The 24312-nt window shown below is 48.8% G+C and overlaps 1 protein-coding gene across 1 annotated transcript in view; it reads left to right on the forward strand.

The window, feature by feature from the left end:
- The window catches only part of MDN1 (midasin AAA ATPase 1), a 2221312-nt gene that overhangs the window by 627817 nt on the left and 1569183 nt on the right, over positions 1-24312 (forward strand). Inside the window, exons 33-34 of the mRNA XM_078648266.1 lie at positions 15112-15241; positions 16371-16625. Of these exons, the coding sequence (XP_078504392.1) occupies positions 15112-15241; positions 16371-16625 (385 nt within the window). The remainder of the gene's footprint in view (positions 1-15111; positions 15242-16370; positions 16626-24312) is intronic.

Raw genomic sequence — 24312 nt, forward strand, 5'->3', positions numbered from 1 at the left:
TGCCCTGAACCCTGCTAAACAGGACTCAGTGCATGTGCTCTGACTCTTAAAATGGTGTATGTTTAATGGGATTGTCCCCACTTTGCATAACCCAAGTTACTTGTAAGTCCCTAGTATATGGTACTGGGGTACCTAGGGCCTGTAGGTTGAAGTGTCTCAACGACTGCAGCACTAGTTGTGCCCCCACGAGTACAAGGTAAAACATGTCTCCCAGACTGGAAGGGCAGTTTGAAACTGGTAACTGAACATTGCCATTTATAGCAAAGCCCGAACCTCCCTTATTTAATATATGTACGTCCCCTCATGGCAGGCCTAATGAGCCCTAAGGCAGGGACTGTATGTTAAAAAGTGGAATCTGTACGTTTACATGTTCCAGCAGTAAAAACCCTATATTGTCATCTTTCCTGTGGAAAGGGTAGTAGCCCTATTAGCAAGTACAAAGTTACAGGGTAGCACCGCAGCCCTGCTCATCTCAAAATAGGTCTACTGAGGTTGGTACTGTTTGGCATCAAAAGAATCTGTGCATTAAATCAGATGTAATGGTTAAATCAAATGTAATGTCACTGATAGGCAATGTGCAACTTGAGAAGTTGCACTTTAGTAGCTCAAGGTTTCCAGTGCCCGTTTACTGATGTACATGTGACTTGTCCTGGAGACGACTTTCTGCCCTTCCGGGGAGATATGCTAACAACTCCCAGGAAAGGACACAATAGGGGCCTGCATGGGAGAGAGAGGTGTTATCTCCCTCCTGCAGGAAATCACACAGGTATTAGCCCAAAAGCCAAGCTTCAAAGGAGATGCTTCCTTTGAAGGGCAAATGGGTAACACTTGGGAGAGGGTCTGCACCGTTGTGTAGGCAGACAGGCTGGCACTGGGGATAGGGGAGAAGCCAGTTTTCAAACCGTTTTTCCCAGGGGCGTTTAGCCCCTTGGGAGCCACACCTCTAGGTGTGGGCTAAGGATCTCAGAGTGTTGAGAGAGGAGTCTCACCATGTTGGAAGTGGGCAGAATTGTGCATCCTTGGATAGCCAGATACCACAATTCTCAAGAAGTGGTCATCAGGAGTAAGGTAACCTGGAAGCACATTGGCTACCAACCACATCTTACCCTGAGGGTGTTTTCTAAAGATAAATTGGACACCCCTGGCACGCAGAACTCAGATGTTTACTGACTTGTAAGAAGGACTATACAAGGTCTGCCTTGCTGCACCGAGGGAATAGCAGTGAGAGGCTGCACAGTCGAGGACTTACACTGCTGCACCTGGTGGCTAGAGAAGAGAAGGACTGGGTCTGTCATGTCCTTCTCAAGGAGAAGCCATCTCAAGAGCCCAGTCAAGCCAAGAGTTCTCCAGAGGCCAGCTGACTGGCCTCCTGTTCTCAGCGCAGGGACACAATAGCTAATGAAGCCTGCTGGGGCAAGTTGGTAGCCGAAAGTCTTCAGGTTGCTACCACTGCCGCTATGCAGACCCGAGGAACAAGACCTGATGCACAGAATTGCTCCAAAGGCCGCTGAGCCAGAGTGCGCTGTCCGAAACTTGCTGGGGCTCTCAGAAGGTGCATTATTGACTCAGTAAGGATTGGCCTGTGACTGCGTGCAAATAGAGACTTGACTTCAACCAGACCAGGGAGGACCTCGTGGGACATCAACCCTGCAACCAGTACTCCTTCACCATCTTAGTGGATTGAATAATCCTTGTAGGATTTACAGCATCCTTAAAGCATCTTCAGCATCAGTCATCCCTTGCATTAGGACCACTCATTAGAGAGGCATTGCTACGCAGAAAAAATGCCTAGAACTGCTGAACTGCTTTTTCTGTTAAGGCAACTCTTCTGGAGGACCTTGCTAGTACCCTTGACTAGCTCCCTGCCAGAGTTGGTTTCCCCAAGTACTTCTGACCAACTGTATTGACACTTTCGGAGTGTCCAATTCGTTGACTTTTCCAGGGCGTGTTGACCTGTTGAGTGAAATTACTTTGATTTAGTATTGCTTGTAAAATCTAGATCTCCGGAACCCTCCAGTGGATCTTTTTCATTCTAGTGTCTATAAAAATACAGTCTATTTTTATAAACTGGTGTCAGATTTCTTGAGTGAAGTGGCAATTTTATTCTTCAATTGTGTTTGTGCTGTTTAAATGCTTTACACTTGTTCCACTGTGTAAGCTGTGCTACGCAGTGTCACAGCTTCCAAGGACTGAGTTGAGCATTTTACAGGCGAAATCCACTGGGCCTACGAGGGGGTTGGTAAGAGTATTACACTGTAAGGTAGCACCATATAATACACCCCTTTTCCTCACAGTAGTACTCTGCATAAAGATTTGCTACACATTGTCCATTAATAAACGGAGCCAAAGCTGCGACCACTGTTAGCTCACGGATTTCTGGTCCTGGACATCTGTCAGGTGTCAACATGGGCTTCCTTGCACATGTTTACGGAGCAATACTGCCTGCACACTGAGGTCGACGGGGCAGGCAATTTGCCTGTTTGGTCATTCAGGACTTTCTGGTCTAAATTGGGTGCGCAGACCCCCTCTGTGGAGGCGTTGTTTGGGTTCCTATTTTAAGTTAAGGAATCAACAACTAGAAATCTCATTCTGATGAACAAGTTCTTCCCTTCAGTAACGCTTTATCTGATAAAGATTCTATCTAGCCACAGATTAGGTACCAACCCTCAAATCCTCCCCACTCTGCGGCTTGATTAAAGGATGAGGGTTTCCCCTTGAAAAGGGCCCTAGAAATTCACACCAGTGCTCAGTATTCATTGTAGCACCACGCTTCTGGCGTGGAACATCGTGAAAATGAACGGATGTTAGCGTACTGCAATGGTGCCTATATAGGTACTGCATATGTCATTTCTGGCACGGATGACTACGATTCCGCATACTGGCGTGCTGGGGTAGTGCTCGAAAATATCCAGATCCAGGGACTGCATCACTGATTGTGCCACCTTATGTGTGGCAAAGGTAAAAACATGGCTCGCAGTCTACCACTGCAGTTGCCCAACGGCTAACTCGACTTTGCAATTTAAAGCAAGGGCAAGTCTTTTCTTTTTAATTCATGCAAGTCACCCCTAAGGTAGGTGTATTGAGCCCTATGGCAGGGTTCTGTGTATTAAGGAGTGGAGCATGTACTTTTACATGTTACAGCTATTAAAGTCTACAGTTGTCATTTTTACTGTTAAAAATGCTAGTTGCCTCGTTGGCAAGTGCAGAGTTACAGGCTGACAACTCAGCTTCTGACAGGGACTACTAAAGTTGATGCTGTAAGGTGTCAACTTGTTACTTTAACCCGAATTTTGATGCCCAAGTGTAGGAGAGTAGGGTCTGCAATCCTATGATCACCCAGATTTTTGCTTTTTGCTGCACTGGTTTACGACTTTCCCTGGCTGTGGGCCTGCTAATCAGACCCACAGCCTCGCTGTTCTCTCTATCCAAATTGTACCCAGGTACTGAATTGGCACTGGGCCCTCTCCAAGTCCCTGTACCCAGGGCTGAGGTGTACCCAGAAGTCTCCCAGGGGCTGAAGCATGTATTATGCCACCCCTGGGCTGACTAACTAAACTGACACAACTGGCTGCACGACAGCTGGGGCAAGGTGGTGTACTCACCCTTTGCTTTAGATATAGTATACCTATATCTAACCCTAAAATGGACACACAGATCTCCTATCAGTCACTCCTATGGCAGGCCTTAACAATCCTGAAGGCAGAGTGCTTGGAATCGTGTGAGATGATGCTCTAGCATGAGCTGAGCCTGTCTGCGGCTTTCGGGATCCATCCCTTAGCCGTTTCCATGATATCGCATACCATATACTCTTAAGTGCATTATAATCCTCGCGGTTATATGCCAACTCTGGTATCGCTTTATCAAAACATGTCGAGTAAGGTGTCATACGAATTGGAATACTAACCCCTCGCCAATTCTGGCGACGGGGTTAGCATTCCACCCTTCTAGAGGGACACGACATGTATGTAACCCCTAACCCCGGTTAAAGTCAAACAGAGCCTCAGCTCCACAAAATGGATGCTGCCACCGAGACACAAGTCTGCCCTCCTGCTGCTGGGAGTCCTCCCAGAGCAGGAGATAAGGACAAAGGGTTTCCTGCCAGGGGCGGTGCCAGCACCGTCCCAGACAGGGTTTTGTGTATTGTAGGTAGGCAGGGCTTTAGAGGAAGGTGACTGCACGTGGCACCCCGGTGCTCACTGTGCATAGGCTGGCTGGAACCAGTTCCAGGGTCACTCCAGACCCTGTGCTGGGGAAAAGCCCGCCAAGGAAGTGGGTGTAACCACCCCCCTCCTAGTCCCACCCTTAGGGCAGGACTTAGTCGCGTGCCAGCCCCTTTTTACAGGATAAAGGTAGGAACTGGCCCCCTTCCAAAGCAGATCATCTTTGAATCCTGAAACTACTTTCCACGAAAGGAACTCAAGACTTCTTCCTAAGATTTCTCCCTTGTGACTAAGGAGTAGTCACCCTGCATCCGCAGGCACCATCTTAAGAACACTGCGGTCGGCTGCAAGTCTCTCCTCCGGATCAAGACTGCCCAGCTCGACGAGAACCGGCTTCCCTGGCACCTCTGACCTCTACCTACATCATCAGTCACACTGAGATTCGTGGGTGTGACGAGACCTCGAGGGACCGGCCATCTTCAAGACTGCACGACTTCTGCACAGCAAGCCCACCGAGTAATTTCCTGGTGAGTGCTTTGGGGTCCGAGAAGCCCCCACCCTGAGCAGCTCCAGCACCGAAGAGCAGCCCCCCAGCATTTCCACGATCGGCGTGGGGCCCTTCTGCTTTTTGCTGCTCACCGCGTTGTTTGGCTACTAGCCCGCTGGCTTGTGGCCTTCTGAACGACGCCCGACGACAACACTGCTGCTAGTCTGGTTGCTCCAGACTGGCCCTTGCTTCCCTCCATCGGAGAAGCACCCTGGACCCTCCTGGTCCGGCTAAGACGCCATTTTAGGTCCACCGCGTGGGCCTTGCATTTGCCAAGGCTTGTTGCCCAATCCTGGGTCCAGCGACGTCGACAGCAAGAACCTTCGTGGGACAGCTCGCACCTCCATCCTGGTCGCCGACAACGCCTCCTGGTCCGAGAGACTGCAGAGCCCAGCAGCGCCCACTCACCTGACTGCGGTGACTTCGCCCGGTGCCATCCTGGTGCCCACTTAATCACTGGCTAGTGATTCAAGAACTTGGTCCCCTCTGCTTTCAGGTTTTCTTCTTCCTTGATCCAGGCTTGGATCCATCGAACTTTCCTTCACTGGTCGCATGCCAGCAACTTCCTTCTTCCAGGCTCCTGGTCCGGCAACGAGATCCCCGACGTCTTTTCAGACCTATGCAGCTGCAGCCCCTGGGCTAGGTAACTTCGGCACTTCGGTGTCCCAGCATAGCCTCACTATCCTAGGGTCAGGATCCACTGTCGTTTTCTTCCTACCAGGTCGGGTTCGCCCGTGAACACTAACTTTGCCTTTACTAGCTTCCATAGACTTTGTCCCGCATCCCGCGTGAGAGTGCACACTCTGCACCCGAGTCCCCTAGGCCTCCTAGAAGTAAGCTAACGATTCTATAGTCAAGTCCTAGCGATTCCAAAGCCTATTAGTACTGTACTTACCTGCTAGTAATTTCGCATTCCACTTTTAAAGTATATGGTTGTTCGTGCCCCTCGGGCATTTGTGTATAACGTGCTAACTTAAAGTATTTTCGTAAGAGTTTTGTTGTGTGCCTAGCACCCTGTCCTCATAAAGAGTACAGGGTTGTTGTGATTCTAATAAATACACTGTTTATTTTCATAACACTTGTGTGGTGTCCTTTCACTGGGTGTTCAAGGGGTAATGTGATGGTAAAACAGCTGGCTTAACACGCCCTCTAGAGTCTTAGCCTTAGACTGCTCGTATCCATGCTACTAGGATAGCTGGTCTATAAGGTTGACTTACAACCAATCATCAATAAGGGTTGTTTGGACTGATATATAGTGATCACTAGAATAGTGAACACTGCACATCAGGCCAACTTCTCACACCAAGTCGAAATTAATGTAACATTTTGCAGTGTGCAACTTTTTCAAAATTGCCACTTTGTTGCCCAAAGTTTCCTGTGCCTGTTTATGGTTGCGCACTGGGTCTGTCCCTGAGACAGCATTCTGACCTCCTTGGGAGCTGTGCATATGACTCACAGAAAAGGACGCAATAGAATCCTGAGTGGGGGAAGGTGCTACCTCTTCCTGTCAAGAAGCCACCTGAGTGGTGGCTCAAAAGGTGAACTTCAAAGAAGCTTGGAAAGGTAAATGGGTAACACTTGGGAGAGGGGCTGCTCTATTGTTTAGGCTGCCAGGCCAGCACTGGGGACAGAGAGGGGAAAATCGTTGCCACACTGTTTGAGGTCTGTGTAGTCCCTTTGGTAGCCACACCTCTGGGTTGGGCTAAGGAGCTGTAAACGCTGCGAGACTGGTTCTGCCACCTTAAGAGTGGGCAGAATGGAGAATGCCCGGATAGACCGATAACACACTTCCCATGAAGTGGTCACCAGGAGGGACGGAACCTGGTAGCTCATTGGCTACTGACAGCGTCCTATCCTGAGGGCATTTTCTGGGCATAAAAGAGTCACCCCAGGCTCCTAGAACTCTGATCTCATTGGACTGGAGAAAAGGACCGAAGAAAGACTGACCTTCTGCATCTTCTGAACCTAGTGGCTAGCAAAGAAGAAGGGACTCGGTTTACTGTGTCCTGCTTGTGGAGAATTAGACTCCTGATCCCAGACGAAACAAGATTGTCCATGGTTCAGTTGATTGATCTCCTGTTAGCAACAGAGGGCCATAACAGCTAAAGAAGCCTGCTGGGGGCAAGTTGATATCCCTGAACTTCAGATCACCGCTCCGTACAGCACCTGGGACCAGGTCCTGAAGCTCAAAGGTTGCCCTTGAGTCTGCTGGACCCAGGAAAGTGCAGCTTGGCTGCCCAGAAGGTAAGTTATCGGCCAAGGAAGGACTCTACTGTGACCGCAATACCAGACGACTAGTAGCCCAGCGGCTACTGGACTTCTGTCAGACTCGAAAGGCCCTTGAGGGACGTTGGTCCGTGTGGCAAGGACTGCTTCACTAAGCCTGTGGACCAAGGAGTAGTTGCAGGTAGTCCTCCGTCGCTCGCCTCATATCTACAGCATCCTTGAGCATCTTCATCATTTTGTGTCCCATGCATCAGAACCACTTCTATTGGAATGTATGGCAAGTGTATACAATGCCTGGAACTGACTGACGACTCTTCCTTTCCAAGAGGTAACTGTTTGAGGGCTTAGCTAGTCCTCCTGACTGGCTGGCTCCCTGTCGGAGTTTGTCACCTAAAGTAACTCAAAGTAACCATATTGATACTTACCTAGTTTATTCATCATATTAGTTGAATTTGCCAATGCTTGTCTGTGCTTAACTAACAAGTGCATATTTACTGTACCTAACATAAATAACATGTATTTGTAAAGCGCATGTTCACTATTGGGTATCTTTTTTTTTTTTTTGAAAACTTTTTATTGGTTTTATAACACAAACACAAACAACTTGCAAGGAGGAAGAAAAAGAGACATCAATATACACAACGTTGCATTACATGGTGCTGGAGCGGGAAGGACAATCCAATGAGCGTTCGTTCTATCGGGAAAGAGTTATACAGTGGAGGGGGGGGCAGAAGAAACAAAGTGCAATCAGTATACAATAGTGTGTGGAGGAACCCTCGGGTTACGGGAACATAGGTGCAACATCAGGGTCAGGAAGAGGAGGGGCACATATATCACCACGATAAGTGTTCCACTGAGTCCATATCTTTCCCCATTTCCGGGGGGTACCACGAGAAATATACACAGTTTTTTCTCTGAACATGCACCAGTCCATGTTTTGTTTCCATTTCTGAAGTCCGGGCGGGCCCTGAGCGCCCCACAATTGCGCAATGTCTCTTTTGGCAATCATGTTGCCCAAGGTCACCCACCGAAGCTGCGACACGGAGTAATCATTCGGTTCCCATACGTTCAGCAGGCATCTCCTAGCTTCTGGCATCGATCGCACCCCGGTAACCTCACTCATCACCTCGTGCACACGGGTCCAGAATCGCACTATCTCAGGGCACTCCCAGATGATATGTAAAAAGGTGCCCAGGAGACCACAGCCACGCCGACACAAACCATCCACAGAGAAGCCCATATGCACCAGACGGGGACCAGTGACATACACTCTATGCAGGATTTTAAGTTGCACAAATCTAAGGCGCGCCTGGATGGCCACCTCTTTAGGGGAGGAGATCGCCGCCTGCCAGTCCTCATCGTCCAGCTCCAGCCCATCACCAGTCCAGACCTCTCTAAGTCGAGACAGGAGATCAGACCTGGAGTTGATTAACTTTTTATAAATAAGCGAAATCGTACTATCAGGAACATGTCCGTCCAGTACCCTGTCCTCAAGCGGGGACGACTCCGGAATCTCCACACCCGAAGGGAAGATCGAGAGCACCGCGTGGCGGATCTGTGCATAGCGAAAGAATTCGCGATCGCTCAAAGCGTACTCGGTTTTCAATTCCTCAAACGTCTTCATTCTCCCCTTAGTCCAAACATCATCAATCCTGCTGATACCAATCAAGTCCCACCTATCAAACCCCCGGGACTGCCAAAGTGAGCCAAGTCTATCAGAGGCGTACAGGGGGGTGGCACGAGTCAATTTATCAGTCCATCCAAGCGCCATGGAAGCATGTCGCCATACCTGGACGGCCGTCCTAGTGGGGCCCGTCACGTTGCGAGGGGTGAGTTTCGAGTAGAGGGCTCTATTGTAGTCGCCCCCCGGTAACAACCATTTGTCCATCGCGAAGGCCGGATTTGGCAAAGGGCCATACATGCAATGATTTATTGCCCCCAGTTGAGACGCCCAATAATAGCGACGGATATCAGGCAAAGCAATTCCACCGTCGTACCACGGGAGCGACAATTTAGCAATGGCAATCCGGGGCCTACCCCCCCACAACTGTCGTCTCTGTAAACCCTCGACCTCACGGAAATATGTAGCCGGGACAACGTCAAGCGTGTTTTGCAATGCGTAGAGGAATCGGGGCAGTGACATCATCTTAAACAATGCCGCTCTACCCAGGGGAGAGAGAGGAAGTTTCCCCCAGGCGACCACATCTGTCCGAAGGCGCTGAAGAGGGGGCAGTAAATTACGGTCGAACCGCAGTGCAGGGCTCAGCGAGATAAAAATGCCTAGATATTTAAATCCATCTTCCACAATCGCGATAGGACAGCCGCTTGGCAGAAGGGGGGCGGTACCCGACAGGACGTATACACAGGACTTCGACCAGTTGATGACAAGACCTGAGTTTTTGCGGAAGGACGTTAAGACATCAAACAGCACAATGAGGGATTTACGGGGTGATGTAAGATAAAGCAGAATATCATCAGCGTAGAGAGATACACGGTCCTCAAACTCCGAATTCCATCTAATGCCCTTCAGGGCCGGTTCCCACCGCAACCAGGCCGCCAGCGGTTCCAAGGCAAGAGCAAACAACAAGGGGGACAGGGGACAGCCCTGTCGCGTCCCTCTGCTCAGTGCAAAGGGCGCAGAGACCCGACCATTGACCGCCACCTGGGCCATGGGACCGGCGTAGAGCAATTTGACCCATCGAACGAAGTCCGAACCGAAACCAAACTTAGCAAGAACCGCCCACAAATACGGCCATTCTATTGTATCAAACGCCATCGTAGCGTCCAAGGACGCCAAGATGGCGGGCTCACGTAGCGTCTCAGCCCGTGCCAGAACTCCATGCAACCTTCGGAGGTTAAGCGCCGTGTTACGATGCGGTATAAAGCCGGATTGATCAGGGTGAACCAGGTCCCCAATAACGGACACCAAACGTGTGGCCAGCAGCTTGGCCAAGGTTTTAGGTTCCGCATTAATCAACGAAATGGGTCGAAAAGAGGCGCAGCGATCCCGAGGTTTACCATCCTTGTGGATGACAACAATAGTGGCCAGTCTCTGGTCTGGCGGGAGAAACCCCACCTCCAAAGACTCAAGAAACATAGAGCGCAAATGAGGAGCTAGCGAATCCGGGCGCATTTTATATAGCTCAATGGGGAGCCCATTAGGGCCCGAGGCCTTGCCGGATCGGACCGAACGGACAGCAGCGGCAATCTCGTCCACAGTAGGCGGAGCATCCAGAGCATCCCTATCAATATCAGACAATCGGGGAAGTGCAATAACAGGTGGGAGTCCTGCTCCGATCGATCAGACACCTGGGAGTACACCTCGCGGAAATAGCCAGCAAAACATGCGACAATATCAACAGGGTCCGTACAACACTCTCCATTCTCCGCAACAATCACAGGGACGACACGACTCGCACTCTCCCTCTTATCCAACCAAGCAAGCAGTTTCCCAGCCTTATCACCCACATCATACAGGCGTCCCTGCTGTTCCCTCCTGTAGGAGAGTAGGGTCTGCAATCCTATGATCACCCAGATTTTTGCTTTTTGCTGCACTGGTTTACGACTTTCCCTGGCTGTGGGCCTGCTAATCAGACCCACAGCCTAGCTGTTCTCTCTATCCAAATTGTACTCAGGTACTGAATTGGCACTGGGCCCTCTCCAAGTCCCTGTACCCAGGGCTGAGGTGTACCCAGAAGTCTCCCAGGGGCTGAAGCATGTATTATGCCACCCCTGGGCTGACTAACTAAACTGACACAACTGGCTGCACAACAGCTGGGGCAAGGTGGTGTACTCACCCTTTGCTTTAGATATAGTATACCTATATCTAACCCTAAAATGGACACACAGATCTCCTATCAGTCACTCCTATGGCAGGCCTTAACAATCCTGAAGGCAGAGTGCTTGGAATCGTGTGAGATGGTGCTCTGGCATGAGCTGAGCCTGTCTGCGGCTTTCGGGATCCATCCCTTAGCCGTGTCCATGATATCGCATACCATATACTCTTAAGTGCATTATAATCCTCGCGGTTATATGCCAACTCTGGTATCGCTTTATCAAAACATGTCGAGTAAGGTGTCATACGAATTGGAATACTAACCCCTCGCCAATTCTGGCGACGGGGTTAGCATTCCACCCTTCTAGAGGGACACGACATGTATGTAACCCCTAACCCCGGTTAAAGTCAGACAGAGCCTTAGCATCCACAAAATGGATGCTGCCACCGAGACACAAGTCTGCCCTCCTGCTGCTGGGAGTCCTCCCAGAGCAGGAGATAAGGACAAAGGGTTTCCTGCCAGGGGCGGTGCCAGCACCGTCCCAGACAGGGTTTTGTGTATTGTAGGTAGGCAGGGCTTTAGAGGAAGGTGACTGCACGTGGCACCCCGGTGCTCACTGTGCATAGGCTGGCTGGAACCAGTTCCAGGGTCACTCCAGACCCTGTGCTGGGGAAAAGCCCGCCAAGGAAGTGGGTGTAACCACCCCCCTCCTAGTCCCACCCCTAGGGCAGGACTTAGTCGCGTGCCAGCCCCTTTTTACAGGATAAAGGTAGGAACTGGCCCCCTTCCAAATCAGATCATCTTTGAATCCTGAAACTACTTTCCACGAAAGGAACTCAAGACTTCTTCCTAAGATTTCTCCCTTGTGACTAAGGAGTAGTCACCCTGCATCCGCAGGCACCATCTTAAGAACACTGCGGTCTGCTGCAAGTCTCTCCTCCGGATCAAGACTGCCCAGCTCGACGAGAACCGGCTTCCCTGGCACCTCTGACCTCTACCTACATCATCAGTCACGCTGAGATTCGTGGGTGTGACGAGACCTCGAGGGACCGGCCATCTTCAAGACTGCACGACTTCTGCACAGCAAGCCCGCCGAGTAATTTCCTGGTGAGTGCTTTGGGGTCTGAGAAGCCCCGACCCTGAGCAGCTCCAGCACCGAAGTGCAGCCTCCCAGCATCTCCACGATCTGCGTGGGGCCCTTCTGCTTTTTGCTGCTCACCGCGTTGTTTGGCTACTAGCCCGCTGGCCTGTGGCCTTCTGAACGACGCCCGACGACATCACTGCTGCTAGTCTGGTTGCTCCAGACTGGCCCTTGCTTCCCTCCATCGGAGAAGTACCCTGGACCCTCCTGGTCCGGCTAAGACGCCATTTTAGGTCCACCGCGTGGGCCTTGCACTTGCCAAGACTTGTTGCCCAATCCTGGGTCCAGCGACGTCGACAGCAAGAACCTTCGTGGGACGCCTCCTGGTCCGAGAGACTGCAGAGCCCAGCAGCGCCCACTCACCTGACTGCGGTGACTTCGCCCGGTGCCATCCTGGTGCCCACTTAATCACTGGCTAGTGATTCAAGAACTTGGTCCCCTCTGCTTTCAGGTTTTCTTCTTCCTTGATCCAGGCTTGGATCCATCGAACTTTTCTTCACTGGTCGCCTGCCAGCAACTTCCTTCTTCCAGGCTCCTGGTCCGGCAACGAGATTCCCGACGTCTTTTCAGACCTATGCAGCTGCAGCCCCTGGGCTAGGTAACTTCGGCACTTCGGTTTCCCAGCATAGCCTCACTATCCTAGGGTCAGGATCCACTGTCGTTTTCTTCCTACCAGGTCGGGTTCGCCCGTGAACACTAACTTTGCCTTTACTAGCTTCCATAGACTTTGTCCCGCATCCCGCGTGAGAGTGCACACTCTGCACCCGAGTCCCCTAGGCCTCCTAGAAGTAATCTAACGATTCTATAGTCAAGTCCTAGCGATTCCAAAGCCTATTAGTACTGTACTTACCTGCTAGTAATTTCGCATTCCACTTTTAGAGTATATGGTTTTTCGTGCCCCTCGGGCATTTGTGTATAACGTGCTAACTTAAGTATTTTCGTAAGAGTTTTGTTGTGTGCCTAGCACCCTGTCCTCATAAAGAGTACAGGGTTGTTGTGATTCTAATAAATACATTGTTTATTTTCATAACCCTTGTGTGGTGTCCTTTCACTGGGTGTTCAAGGGGTAATGTGATGGTAAAACAGCTGGCTTAACACGCCCTCTAGAGTCTTAGCCTTAGACTGCTCGTATCCATGCTACTAGGATAGCTGGTCTATAAGGTTGACTTACAACCAATCATCAATAAGGGTTGTTTGGACTGATATATAGTGATCACTAGAATAGTGAACACTGCACATCAGGCCAACTTCTCACACCTCCCCATTTCCTTAGCAGCTTCAGTGACCAGAGCTCTGTATTCATGTTGTTTCAACTCCAGTAGATGTAACCCCTCAGCGGTAACCCCAGATTCCAAGCCCTCCTCCAGGGCCGTGAACTCCCCCTCGAGTCGAACCGTCTCAGCACGGTTGGCCAACACTATTGGGTATCTTGGCGCTGAATGACATGTTTATTAAAATGCATTAAAATATAATCTGTTTTTATAAATTGGTGTTGGATTTCTTGGGTGTCTTGTGTATTTCCTCTCCAGTTGTTTTTGTCCTTTTTAAATGCTTTACACTTGTACCTTTGTGTAAGTCTGACTGTTCAGAGCCACACTTATCCAGGGTTGAGCTAAAGGTTTAACAAGTGAAACCTACTGGTCCTAAAATATTTGGTAAGTGTATAACACAACGAGGTTGCACAACCACACCATATAACACACCCCACCCCATTTATTCACACACCTTAACTAAACAATCTAGCTCCCAGTCTTCTTTCTGCAACCTGACTCTGTGTACTTCATACACTTGACATCAAGCTTGCTCCCATGTATTATATGGATAGTACCAAGTCCTTCTACAAGATGTAAAGTTTTGTGTTGCCTTTTCACAACCTCATAAAGGTCATATCATTTCCAAGGCAGATATCACCAGATAGTTTCTTAAATGCATCGAAACCTGTTACCCTAAAGATAAATTAACCCTACCTTCTTACCCCAGGTCACATTACACTCGCAAGCTGGGCAACACTATTACTTTTCTTGTGAACATATCCATAGTGGAAATATGTTTACCTGACACATGGTCCAATCTACATTCCTTCATGAACCATTATTGTGTGGATATGCTTGCGAGGCAACAAGCTAAAGTTGGTCAAACTGTCCTCTGAACTCTTTGAGACATCTATACCATCCACTGGCTGGCCTCTGCTTTTGTAAGTACTGCTCAAAAGTTGATGCATAGCATGTGTATCTACTGTGACACATGCTACTAACAAATTGTTACTTAGCCTGTGAGCATCTGTTCGTTGCAAGTAGTGCTTTAGATTCACATGCGCCTACCTTCCTCCTTGAAGCCATGGTTTGCTACAGATATTTTCAACATTAAAAATTACATATACCATACCCATGACCACTGTCCTAATCTACTAACTACCCCATACATACTCTTATCCATTGCACAAATAAATAAATGTCAGAATTTGTAAAGCGCACAGCTACCTCCACCGGAGGTGTCCCGGCGCTGCTCGTATACCGCTTAGGAACCCTTCCTGGCTTTCCTGGGAAATGTCCACTCCTGGGCACCCACCAGGTGCAGCCAGGCATCCCAGCGCTTTTGGGGCCGTTGTGGAGACTAAGCAAGCTATTGCCCAGAGTTGCAGCGTGGGACCCATGATCAGAAGAGGCACTGAGGCGAGAATATCCAGTCAGGGGAATTAATGAGCCGGAGACTCGCCGAGGCGGGAATCGAACCCTGGTCCCTGGCCAGAGCTCTGCATCAAGGTCTGCCTGCTCTAACCATTGAGCCACACTTCTCCATGCAAAAAGGATCTAAAAATGGAGTTGGTGTCCATGAGTGTTCATGGTTAGTGGAGGAGTCACAGCATCTTTGTGAATTGAAAGACATCTTTGAGGAAAAACAAATTGCAACAGTCTAAACCCAACACTAGATGATAGGCGTAGGCAGAGCATGTGAATCTACAACACTACAGGCAACAAACAGATGCTAAAAGGGTAAGGGTAAGTAAACCCATGTCCAGCACATATGTTTTCATTAGACTAACACACATCAGGTAGAGGATATTGAACTGTAAAAGTTTGATACTCTCGTTTTTGTCTCCTGATAATGGAGTGATCAAGTCCCTTTTTATGCTTGTGATTTGCCAATTTCAATTTTGTCATCCTATTTGATCATCTTTTTTAGTCATTGTGACATACTTTAGTTTTGTACAAAGCTGCCTTCCTAACTAGTACATTTGGTTTGGATTTTTTTTCTCTGTAGCTGTCCCCAGCACTTCGCAACAGATTTACTGAAATCTGGTGTCCCCAAAGCAACAGTCGTGAAGATCTCATAGAAATTATCAAGCATAACCTGCGGCCTGGACTGTCTCTTGATGGGATTGACCATAAAGGTAATATTTGTTCATTTGTCCCAATCTAAGCTATTTTCCTTATTTGGTTGGAGGTAATGCATTTTTCCTTTTAATGATTGGACACACTCTGGCTGGTGGGTCACGCCTGTTGTTATTTCAAAAAGATTGTTGTCTTTAATTTTGAAGTGTTGGCTAAATAGGATATTGTGGTAGGTATATCACTGAGTTTGTAAATGTTCTCAAACCATCACCATTTAATATAACATATGTTTAACCTACTACAACCTTTCGAAATTAGAATATATCCAGCACTGCCAGAATTAAGCATATGGATTTCATTTGGGTCCTCTTAGGTTTGTTTACTGCAGTCACTCGGATTCTATAACAGAGCCTCCATATGTCTGGCTTTAATTGTGGATAAGTTTCAGCTGTCAGTTTTCCGATTGTAACCTAGTTGGGATGAAAGAATGTCATTGCTTATCCATGTAAAAGAGTTGGGATCAAAGAATGTCATTGCTTATCCATGTAACAGAGTTGGGATCAAATAATGTCATTGCTTATCCATGTAACAGAGTTGGGATCAAAGAATGTCATTGCTTATCCATGTAACAGAGTTGGGATGAAAGAACGCCATTGGGTCTTGTTGGAGCTGAAGAAATCTAAGAGTTGTTTACAGATTGAGTCACCAAATTGTAATGTTTTGAAGTACTGCCCATTGTGGTAAACGTTTAAGCAAAACATTTAAAAAAAAAAAAAAAAGTTTGTTTAAAAAAAAAAAAAAGCTTTGCCTTTCAGTGTCTTTTGGCCCCATTGTTCGAGTGCTTGTTACATTGGCTTAGCAACAGACCACTTATCTGTGAAGTGGAGCAGTTTCTTCACCTTGTAGGAGGAACATGGAGAAATAATGAAAGAATTGTATCTATGTGCATAAAATTAATAGAGGATTTGTGATGGTGCTGTGTAATACTTTCCCTAACAAATATTGGAAAACATCTGAATGTGCTGCACATTGGACACATTGTTGATAAGATTCAACTTTGTCCAGCGATTCTTGTGGGTGCCTGCCTGTAGGTAAGAATGTTCATAGACATTTTCTTGTAAAATCTGATCTGCTGTTTGGAGATTACGACACAGTTAATTTGCTAATTTAGGAACACCTCTGTTTCAGGAGCGGACATAGCAGCACTCATGATGGACTTCATTGAGTGGCTCATGAACCAGGAGTTTGGAAGACGATGCATTTTCAGTGTTCGTGATGTCTTGTCCTGGGTAAACTTTATGAATGTCATGATGGAAGATGATGAAGAGCCACATGAAAATGCTGAGGAAATGGAGGTTGAGGATCCAGATCATTCTCGGTTATCTCCTGTATCTTCCTTTGTTCATGCAGCATGCCTTGTGTACATTGATGGACTAGGAGCAGGTTTGTTCTGCATTATTCTAGGTGTTCATTGGAAGAAAGCACATTATGAGTTAAATACTTTTAATTATGTTGCCTTTTAAAGGAATTCATGATTTTCATTTGCAAATGGTATGAGTGTTTATTTAGGGACATAGCTGAAAAGGTTGCTTTCCTATTTTGATTTTTTTGAGGGATACTTGATATTTACAAATATGTCGACTTTGGAATATGCCAGACGCCCAACGGAATTCGTAATGTTTTCAATCGTTTTTTTTTTTGCCAGTAGGTGGCACTGGCTTAATTTCGGCCTCAGAGGTGACACCATTTAAAGCGCTCCCACCATTGTGCCAAGCAGAAATTCAGACTAAGATAGAGATCACCCCCCTCCCAGAGTCACAGCCGTCTTCCTGAAGAAAACATATAAAGAGATGACATGACTCTGTGCAATGCCACCTCTTCAAAGGTAAGATACCACAACATTCCAGAACTACACAGGACTCCTCTTCGGAACCATAGCTTGAGGAACCTTGTATAGAAGATCTGACGCCTCTACATTCTTGGACGAGGTACATATCAGGGAACCACTACCACCTGCGACGATGACACCAAGCCCGAACCCGGTCAGTCATGCACCGAATTCTCCAGCGCCATAACATATCCACCGCCTTTTATCAATACGATGCTCAATGTCTTTTGCACGACCATGGTCTCATCTGGCACTCCTTTTAGCCTCACGGTTCGGATCTGATATGCTTTTGGGTCACTGCCAACACCATATTCTTTGATTCCTTTCCTTCTTTCTCCTGTAACCCTTGCTCTGACTCTGGTTTCAGCTCTTGCCTCAGTATTGGAGCACAGCTGACGCAACACCCTCTCACTATACCTTCAGGCTCTTTCCTCTCTGCACCAGACCAACATTCACCACAGTTGATTTAATCGGAACAGCAATCGATGATGCCACAATTTGACTCCACAGCCAACAGCACCGCAGCAAACTCCGCATGACCCAGTGTATCATAGAAGAGCAGTGATACTTCTTTGGATACTCTAATCCATGTGAAGAGCCCTTCCATGATACAGATGGCGAAGATGTGTATTCAGTTATAATGGAGAGACTCAAGTGTTCTGGACACATCACCTTAGTGGGGGTTTTATTTACTCCTTCATCGGTTTACCATTGCCAGAAGTTACCTCTTTCAATGCGGCAATAGGAAGACAACAGAGGCCCTATACCATCAGTTTCCCTCTAATAAGACCAAGGTATACCTATTGATGGAGGTATTGCACTCTACTGTCTTCTCTGCAGATCCATTGTTGCCTTTGAATGAAGCTCTGACTGAGCCAATTCTGGCGTTTGGGATTTTCCCACCTTCTCTACAGTAGTTAATAGATTGGTGGTGAGAAGATTGACATGCTCCTAACAACCCAGCGTTTTTATCATCACACCAAATACCAGAGAGTCCTGTCATGCATGCATCATGCTCTTCCAGACTCTCTGGGTGCTGCATTCCCTACCACTCCATTCGACAGAGGCCAAGAAAATAGAGCCAATTTGCAAATAAATCCTTCTTAGCTGGTAGTATGGCTCTAAAGTACCTCAACATGACCTTCCTCGTAGGACTCGATATGCATGCCCACTAGTACATGGCCAAGTTAGTGGTCCTTAACTTGCGGGGTCATCTTCAACCGTAGTTCACAAAGCTTGTAAAGGAAGGGCAAACAGCTGCGTAGCAGGTCATTCATTCTGGTCTTAACACAGCAGACTTTGTGGCTCGAGGCATAGGAAAATCTTTCTCCCTGTGTCTCCATAATTGGCTGAGAAAGTCTGTATTCTCCTAGGACATCCTGTCCACTCTTATAGACCTCCTCTTTGATAGCTCACGTCTCATTGGTGCAATAGCTGATTCTGCTCTCAAGAGATTCAACGAGAACAAGACTACTGCAAGATCACTTTGCCTACAACCTCAATAGAAGAATTACTGTCAGTTCAAAAAGTCTTGTGGCTTCACGAGAGGTTTTTCATAGGCAAACACCACACTCCAGTCACTCAGCAGCGCGCGCCCCCCGGGATACTGCTTCGGATGAGCGGCGAGTTTTGCAGCGTGAATCTTTCTGGATTCACTATGCTGTGAATATTCCGCAATCTGGTGGTTGGGTCCGGAATTGTAGTCTTTTTTTTCTCTTTTTTTTTTGGTCGTAGCCCAGGTGGGCGTCGACGTCCCACCATTTGGTGTACCTTCGGTGACGTCGGCGTGCTTCCGGCGGAAGCTACCACCCTTGGGCGCCATCTTCAGATTCTTTTTTCCGCCGTTGGGTCTGGATCGTCGCGTGAAGCTCCAGAAGTTTTGGAGAAGGAAAGGAGAAAATACTGCAAATCTTCAACCGAGAAGACCTGAGAAGATCGGGAGAAGAGGACCTTTAGAGAGGAGACGACGAAGAAAGGAGAAAATCTCGAAATCTTCGATGTACTTCGAGGAATGCACACACAGGGAGCCCCCTGAGCGCAGGGATGTACAATACGCCCTTTAAATTCTGCAAGAACTGCCACCACAAGTTCGCACAGAAGGACCAGCACCCAGTCTGCAACCTCTGCCTACCTATCGACCACGAGAGCAGAGACTGCAACGCCTGCTCCGTCTTCAAGCCGAAGACACTCCGAGTTCGAGAGACAGAGGACGGCTCATCACACGATGCAGGGCAAGGGCCAAGCCCCGATGCTTTATGAACTTGGCCTTTCCACAGACAACGAGGACAACATCGCCGAAGGCCCAGATGACTTCACGGTCGCTGAGACCGATAAGAAAACGCCTGAAAAGGTAGGAGAGTCTATGACCCCGAAAACTCCCACAGGGCCTCGAAAACCAGAGGCAGACTCTCGAAAGTCTGAGCCCAAAGCCTCAAAGGAGCACCGGCGTCGAACAAATCGACGACCGAAGCTGCATCCTCCGAAAAAGAGCCCAGCGGATCCTCCGAGAAGGACTCCCGGCGGCAGAAGACCAGCGAAAAGCAAAGGTCATCGAAGCAAGCACCCGAAAGAGGGCCTTCGACTTCGACCTCGACTTCAACTTCGACGTCGAAAGAAAAGGAGCCGAAGAAAGCTTCGACGTCGACGGCGCCGCCGAAAAGGGCGGCCGAAACGCTCGACGACGAACAGGCCGCAGAGAAAGAGAAAGAGGCTCGAGGCCGAAATGGAGAACCTCCTTCAGAGAAGGAAGGATTTCGATGAAAAAATGAGAAGCTACAAGATCCCCTCGAAGCCGGCAACGACCGTCGCTGAGGCACAGGAGCCCGAGGAGTTCGACGTCGAAGAGCCGCCGAAAACCCCAGAACCTTCGGAGCACGAAGAGGAGGAAGACCTCTACTATACAGAAGGGGATTACGGGGAACAGCAGTCAAGCTACGGCTCAGGTTCCTCGACGGCCCAAGACCAGGAATGGCAGGACATCGAGGCCGAAAACCCAGAGGAGGCGGTGGAAACATACCCCTCGAGGCCTTCACCACCGGATGACATTGGGGCATACAATGAGGTGGTAAGAAAGGCGGCAGCAGCCTATGGGGTTAAGATGGAAGAGGAGAATCCAGAAGCAGACTTCCTGCTCGAGACATTGCTCCCCATACAGACAAGAAGCCAGTTCCTGCCCATGCTCAAGAGTATCACAGACCAGGGGAAGGAAGCCTTCAAGGACCCGGCTACGTGCAGATCAGTAACGCCGAGGACGGAGAAGAAATACAAATTCTCCTCCCAAGACCCAGCTTACATCAAGGGATCCGTCACAGCAGATTCTATATTAGCTGCAACAGCCAGGAAAAGGGCAAATGCCCAACAACGTCTGGACCCCCACCTGACAAGGAAAGCAGGAGGATGGATCTAACTGGCAGGAAGATTGAGAGCAACGCCGCAACGCACTGGCGGATGGCGAATTCCAACGCCCTCCTGAATAGGCATCAATACCAGCACTGGGAGGAGATGGGACAGTTGCTCAAGCACCTTCCGGAACAATACCGTGAGAGGGCCTCACACCTTGTGGAAGAGGGGAAGAGCATCTCCAATTCGTGCCTGAAGACAGCCTTGGATGGGGCAGAAACATCCAGCAGACTGATGGCTATAGGCATCACAGAAAGAAGGCAAGCCTGGCTCAGGATCTCAGGATTCAAGGCTGAGGTTCAGAACAACATCCTGAACACACCCTTCAACGGTGAAACACTGTTCGGAGCCCCAGTTGATGATAAGCTCACCCAACTGAAGAAAGACAACGAGACAGCAAGGTCCATGGGGGCCCTGCAGTTCAGAGGGATGAGAAGGGGCACTCTTACACGGAGGCCGAACGGCAGAGGTGGAAATCAGCGAGGAGATTCTCACCAAAGTTTCCACCAGGGGCAACAGAGTGACAACCAGGTCCACCAGGGCCAGCAGAGGCAAGGCTGGAACTACCAAAGCAGGGGCCAGTCCTTTCGGTCAAGAGGAAATGGACGAGGCTAAAGAAGGAGAGGCGGTGAACAACCACCCTCTAAGTGACTTCAGACGAGAGAAGGTGCCCCACCACCCAAACCCTCCGGGGGAGGAGCACGGGAAAACAAAGAGGAGAGGGCTACACGGACAATACACAAAGGAACATGTAACACCGGTAGGAGGAAGATTAAGATTTTTTCTCCAGGAGTGGAGCAAAATAACAGACAAGTGGATACTCAATATCATGCAGTACGGATACTGCATAGAATTAGAAAAGAGGCCACCAAACAGAAAACCAAAGAAAAGACAGCACTCTGGAAAAGAGCTGCAACTACTGCAAGAGGAAGCCCAAGAACTGCTCCTCAAAGCAGCCATCGAACGAGTTCCTTTCAAAGAACGGAACAAGGGAGTGTACTCAAACTACTTCCTAGTGCCAAAAGTGGATGAAAGTCTAAGACCCATCCTGGACCTACGGTTCCTGAACAAATACGTCAAAACTCAAAAATTCAAAATGACGTCCCTACAAGAGGTCATCCCACAAATAAAAGCAGGGGACTTCCTGTCTGCAATATACCTCAAAGATGCGTACCTGCACATCCCCATGAACAGGCAGCACAAGCACATGCTAAGGTTCACAGTAAACCAAGATCACTACCAATTCACGACCCTGGCGTTCGGCCTAAAGTCCGCACCAAGGGTGTTCACCAAATGCCTCGCAGCAGTGGCCGCACATCTAAGAAGAACGGGGATACACGTGTACCCCTACCTCGACGACTGGCTGGTAAAGGCAAGCTGTTACAGGACATGCAAAGAGCATGCAGTACAGGTGACAAGAACGCTAACAAACCTGGGGTTCTCCATACACTGGGGAAAATGCTCGATGGAACCAGAGCAGGTGAAGATCTTCCTGGGAGCCCAAATCGACACCGTCCAATGCAGAGTCCTACCGAGCGAGAAGAGAACGCTCAGTCTGTTGAGGGAGAAACGTCACTACCAGAAGGGGCGAGCTCTGACAGTGAGGACTGTGAGCAAGATCTTGGGGATGATGGCATCATGCATACACCTGGTCCCCAATGTACGCCTGAAATTAGACCACTCCAAGAGTGGCTGCAACAACAATGGTCACAAGCTACAGGAAGTTGGGAGGATCTAGTAGTTGTAACGCACTGGGTGCAGGAAGAGATAAGGTGGTGGACCAAGGAGAGAATAACAGAAGGGAAACCTCTAACACCACCGGACCCAACAGTGACCATCACCACAGACGCATCCCAGAAGGGGTGGGGCGCACACATGAACAGGCTCAGAGTGAGGGGTCTGTGGAGCCCTACAGATGCAGTCAGGCACATCAACTACCTGGAACTGAAAACTGTGTTGCTAGCCCTCAAGGCCTTTCAGAGACACCTGTACAACCAGAAGGTGCTAATACAAACAGACAACACCACAACAATGTTTTATATAAACAAACAGGGGGGAACTCAATCGTTCCCTCTGTCAAACTTGGCACAGGAGATCTGGAAATGGGCTATACCACTAAAAATAGACTTGCTAGCCATACACCTGCCAGGGAAGGACAATGTAGAAGCGGATTGGCTCAGCAGGCAGACTTCAGCGTCCCACGAGTGGGAACTCAACAGTCAGGAAACAGAAAGTCTATTCAGGAAATGGGGCACCCCAACAATAGACCTATTTGCAACACATCGGAATGCAAAATGCCGATACTTTGCATCCAGGCAACCAGAGGCACTGTCCCAGGGGAATGCCCTATGGATAAGCTGGTCAAAAACATTTGCCTACGCTTTTCCCCCGATACCACTGATTCCCAGGGTTCTCAACAAATGCATGAAGAGCAACATGACGCTCATCCTTGTGGCACCACAATGGGCCAGACAGACCTGGTTCTCTCAGATAATGGAGATGGCGCAGGGGCCACCCCACAAGTTCTCAAAAAGAAGAGACCTACTCTCCATGGAAAACGGAGAAGTTCTACACCCAGAGCCAGAGAGCCTCAACCTCTCAGCCTGGCTCCTGAGGACTTAGAATTCGCACACCTAAAACTACCAGAGAGCACCCTGCGGGTGCTGCGAGAGGCAAGAAGGCCCAGCACACGCAAGTGCTATGGGGAAAAATGGAAAAGATTCACTCAATGGTGTTGCAACAAACAGCTCCAAAGGAAACTGACCAAGGAATCCACGGTGCTAAGGTACCTCACGCACCTAATTAAAGCTAAACTAAGCTCATCCTCGCTGAGGGTGCACCTGGCAGCGATTGTGGCATACACAAGAGGAGAAACAGGGAGAAGCTTCTTCACATCCCAAGTCGTAAAAAGATTCCTGGAAGGAGCTAAAAGAATAGCGCCGCCTAAAAGAATGCCGCCACCGGCCTGGAACTTAAATGTGGTACTGACTGAGCTCATGAAAGCACCTTTCGAACCCATCCATAAAGCATCACTGCAAATGTTGACAATGAAGACTGCTTTTCTGGTAGCAATCACCTCGCTACGAAGGGTGAGTGAGCTGCAGGCTCTTACACTGCAGGAACCCTACATCCAGATACACAGTGACAGGGTTGTGATGAGAACTGACCCTCACTTCATGCCAAAGGTGGTGTCAAGGTTCCACATGAATCAGAGTATTCAGATCCCTAGCTTCTTCCAAAACCCCACCACAAGCGCTGAGAGGTCGCTCCACACCCTAGACGCAAGAAGGGCTGTGATGCACTACATTGAAAGAACGAAGGAGCACAGGAAGACTAAACAGTTCTTCGTGTCCTTCGCAAACAGTTACATTGGCAAACCAGTAACTAAAAACACCATAGCTAGATGGATCGCACAGACCATTCAATTCTGCCACAAACAAGCTGGCCAGGAGCTAACAGGAGGGGCACAGGCCCACTCCACCAGGAAGAAAGGAGCAACAATTGCCTTTCTGGCCAACACACCAATTCAGGACATATGCCTGGCGGCAACATGGGCTTCAGTGCACACTTTCACTAAGCACTATTGCGTGGATGTACAGATGAACAAAGAAGCACAAGTAGGGCAAAAAGTGCTTCAACATATTTTCAACAACCAACGCTCATCTTCCACCCAACCGCCACAAAAGTAACGAAAACCGCTACAAAATCTATGCACAGCATAGTGAATCCAGAAAGATTCACGCTGCAAAACAAATAATTTCTTACCTGTCGGTGTAGTTTTGCAGCTTGAAGATCTTTCTGGATTCACTAGCGAACCCACCCGCCTCCGCCAGAAAGATGAGG

Source organism: Lissotriton helveticus, chromosome 6 (genome assembly GCF_964261635.1).
Source record: "Lissotriton helveticus chromosome 6, aLisHel1.1, whole genome shotgun sequence".
In the NCBI taxonomy this organism is placed as follows: Eukaryota; Metazoa; Chordata; class Amphibia; order Caudata; family Salamandridae; genus Lissotriton; species Lissotriton helveticus.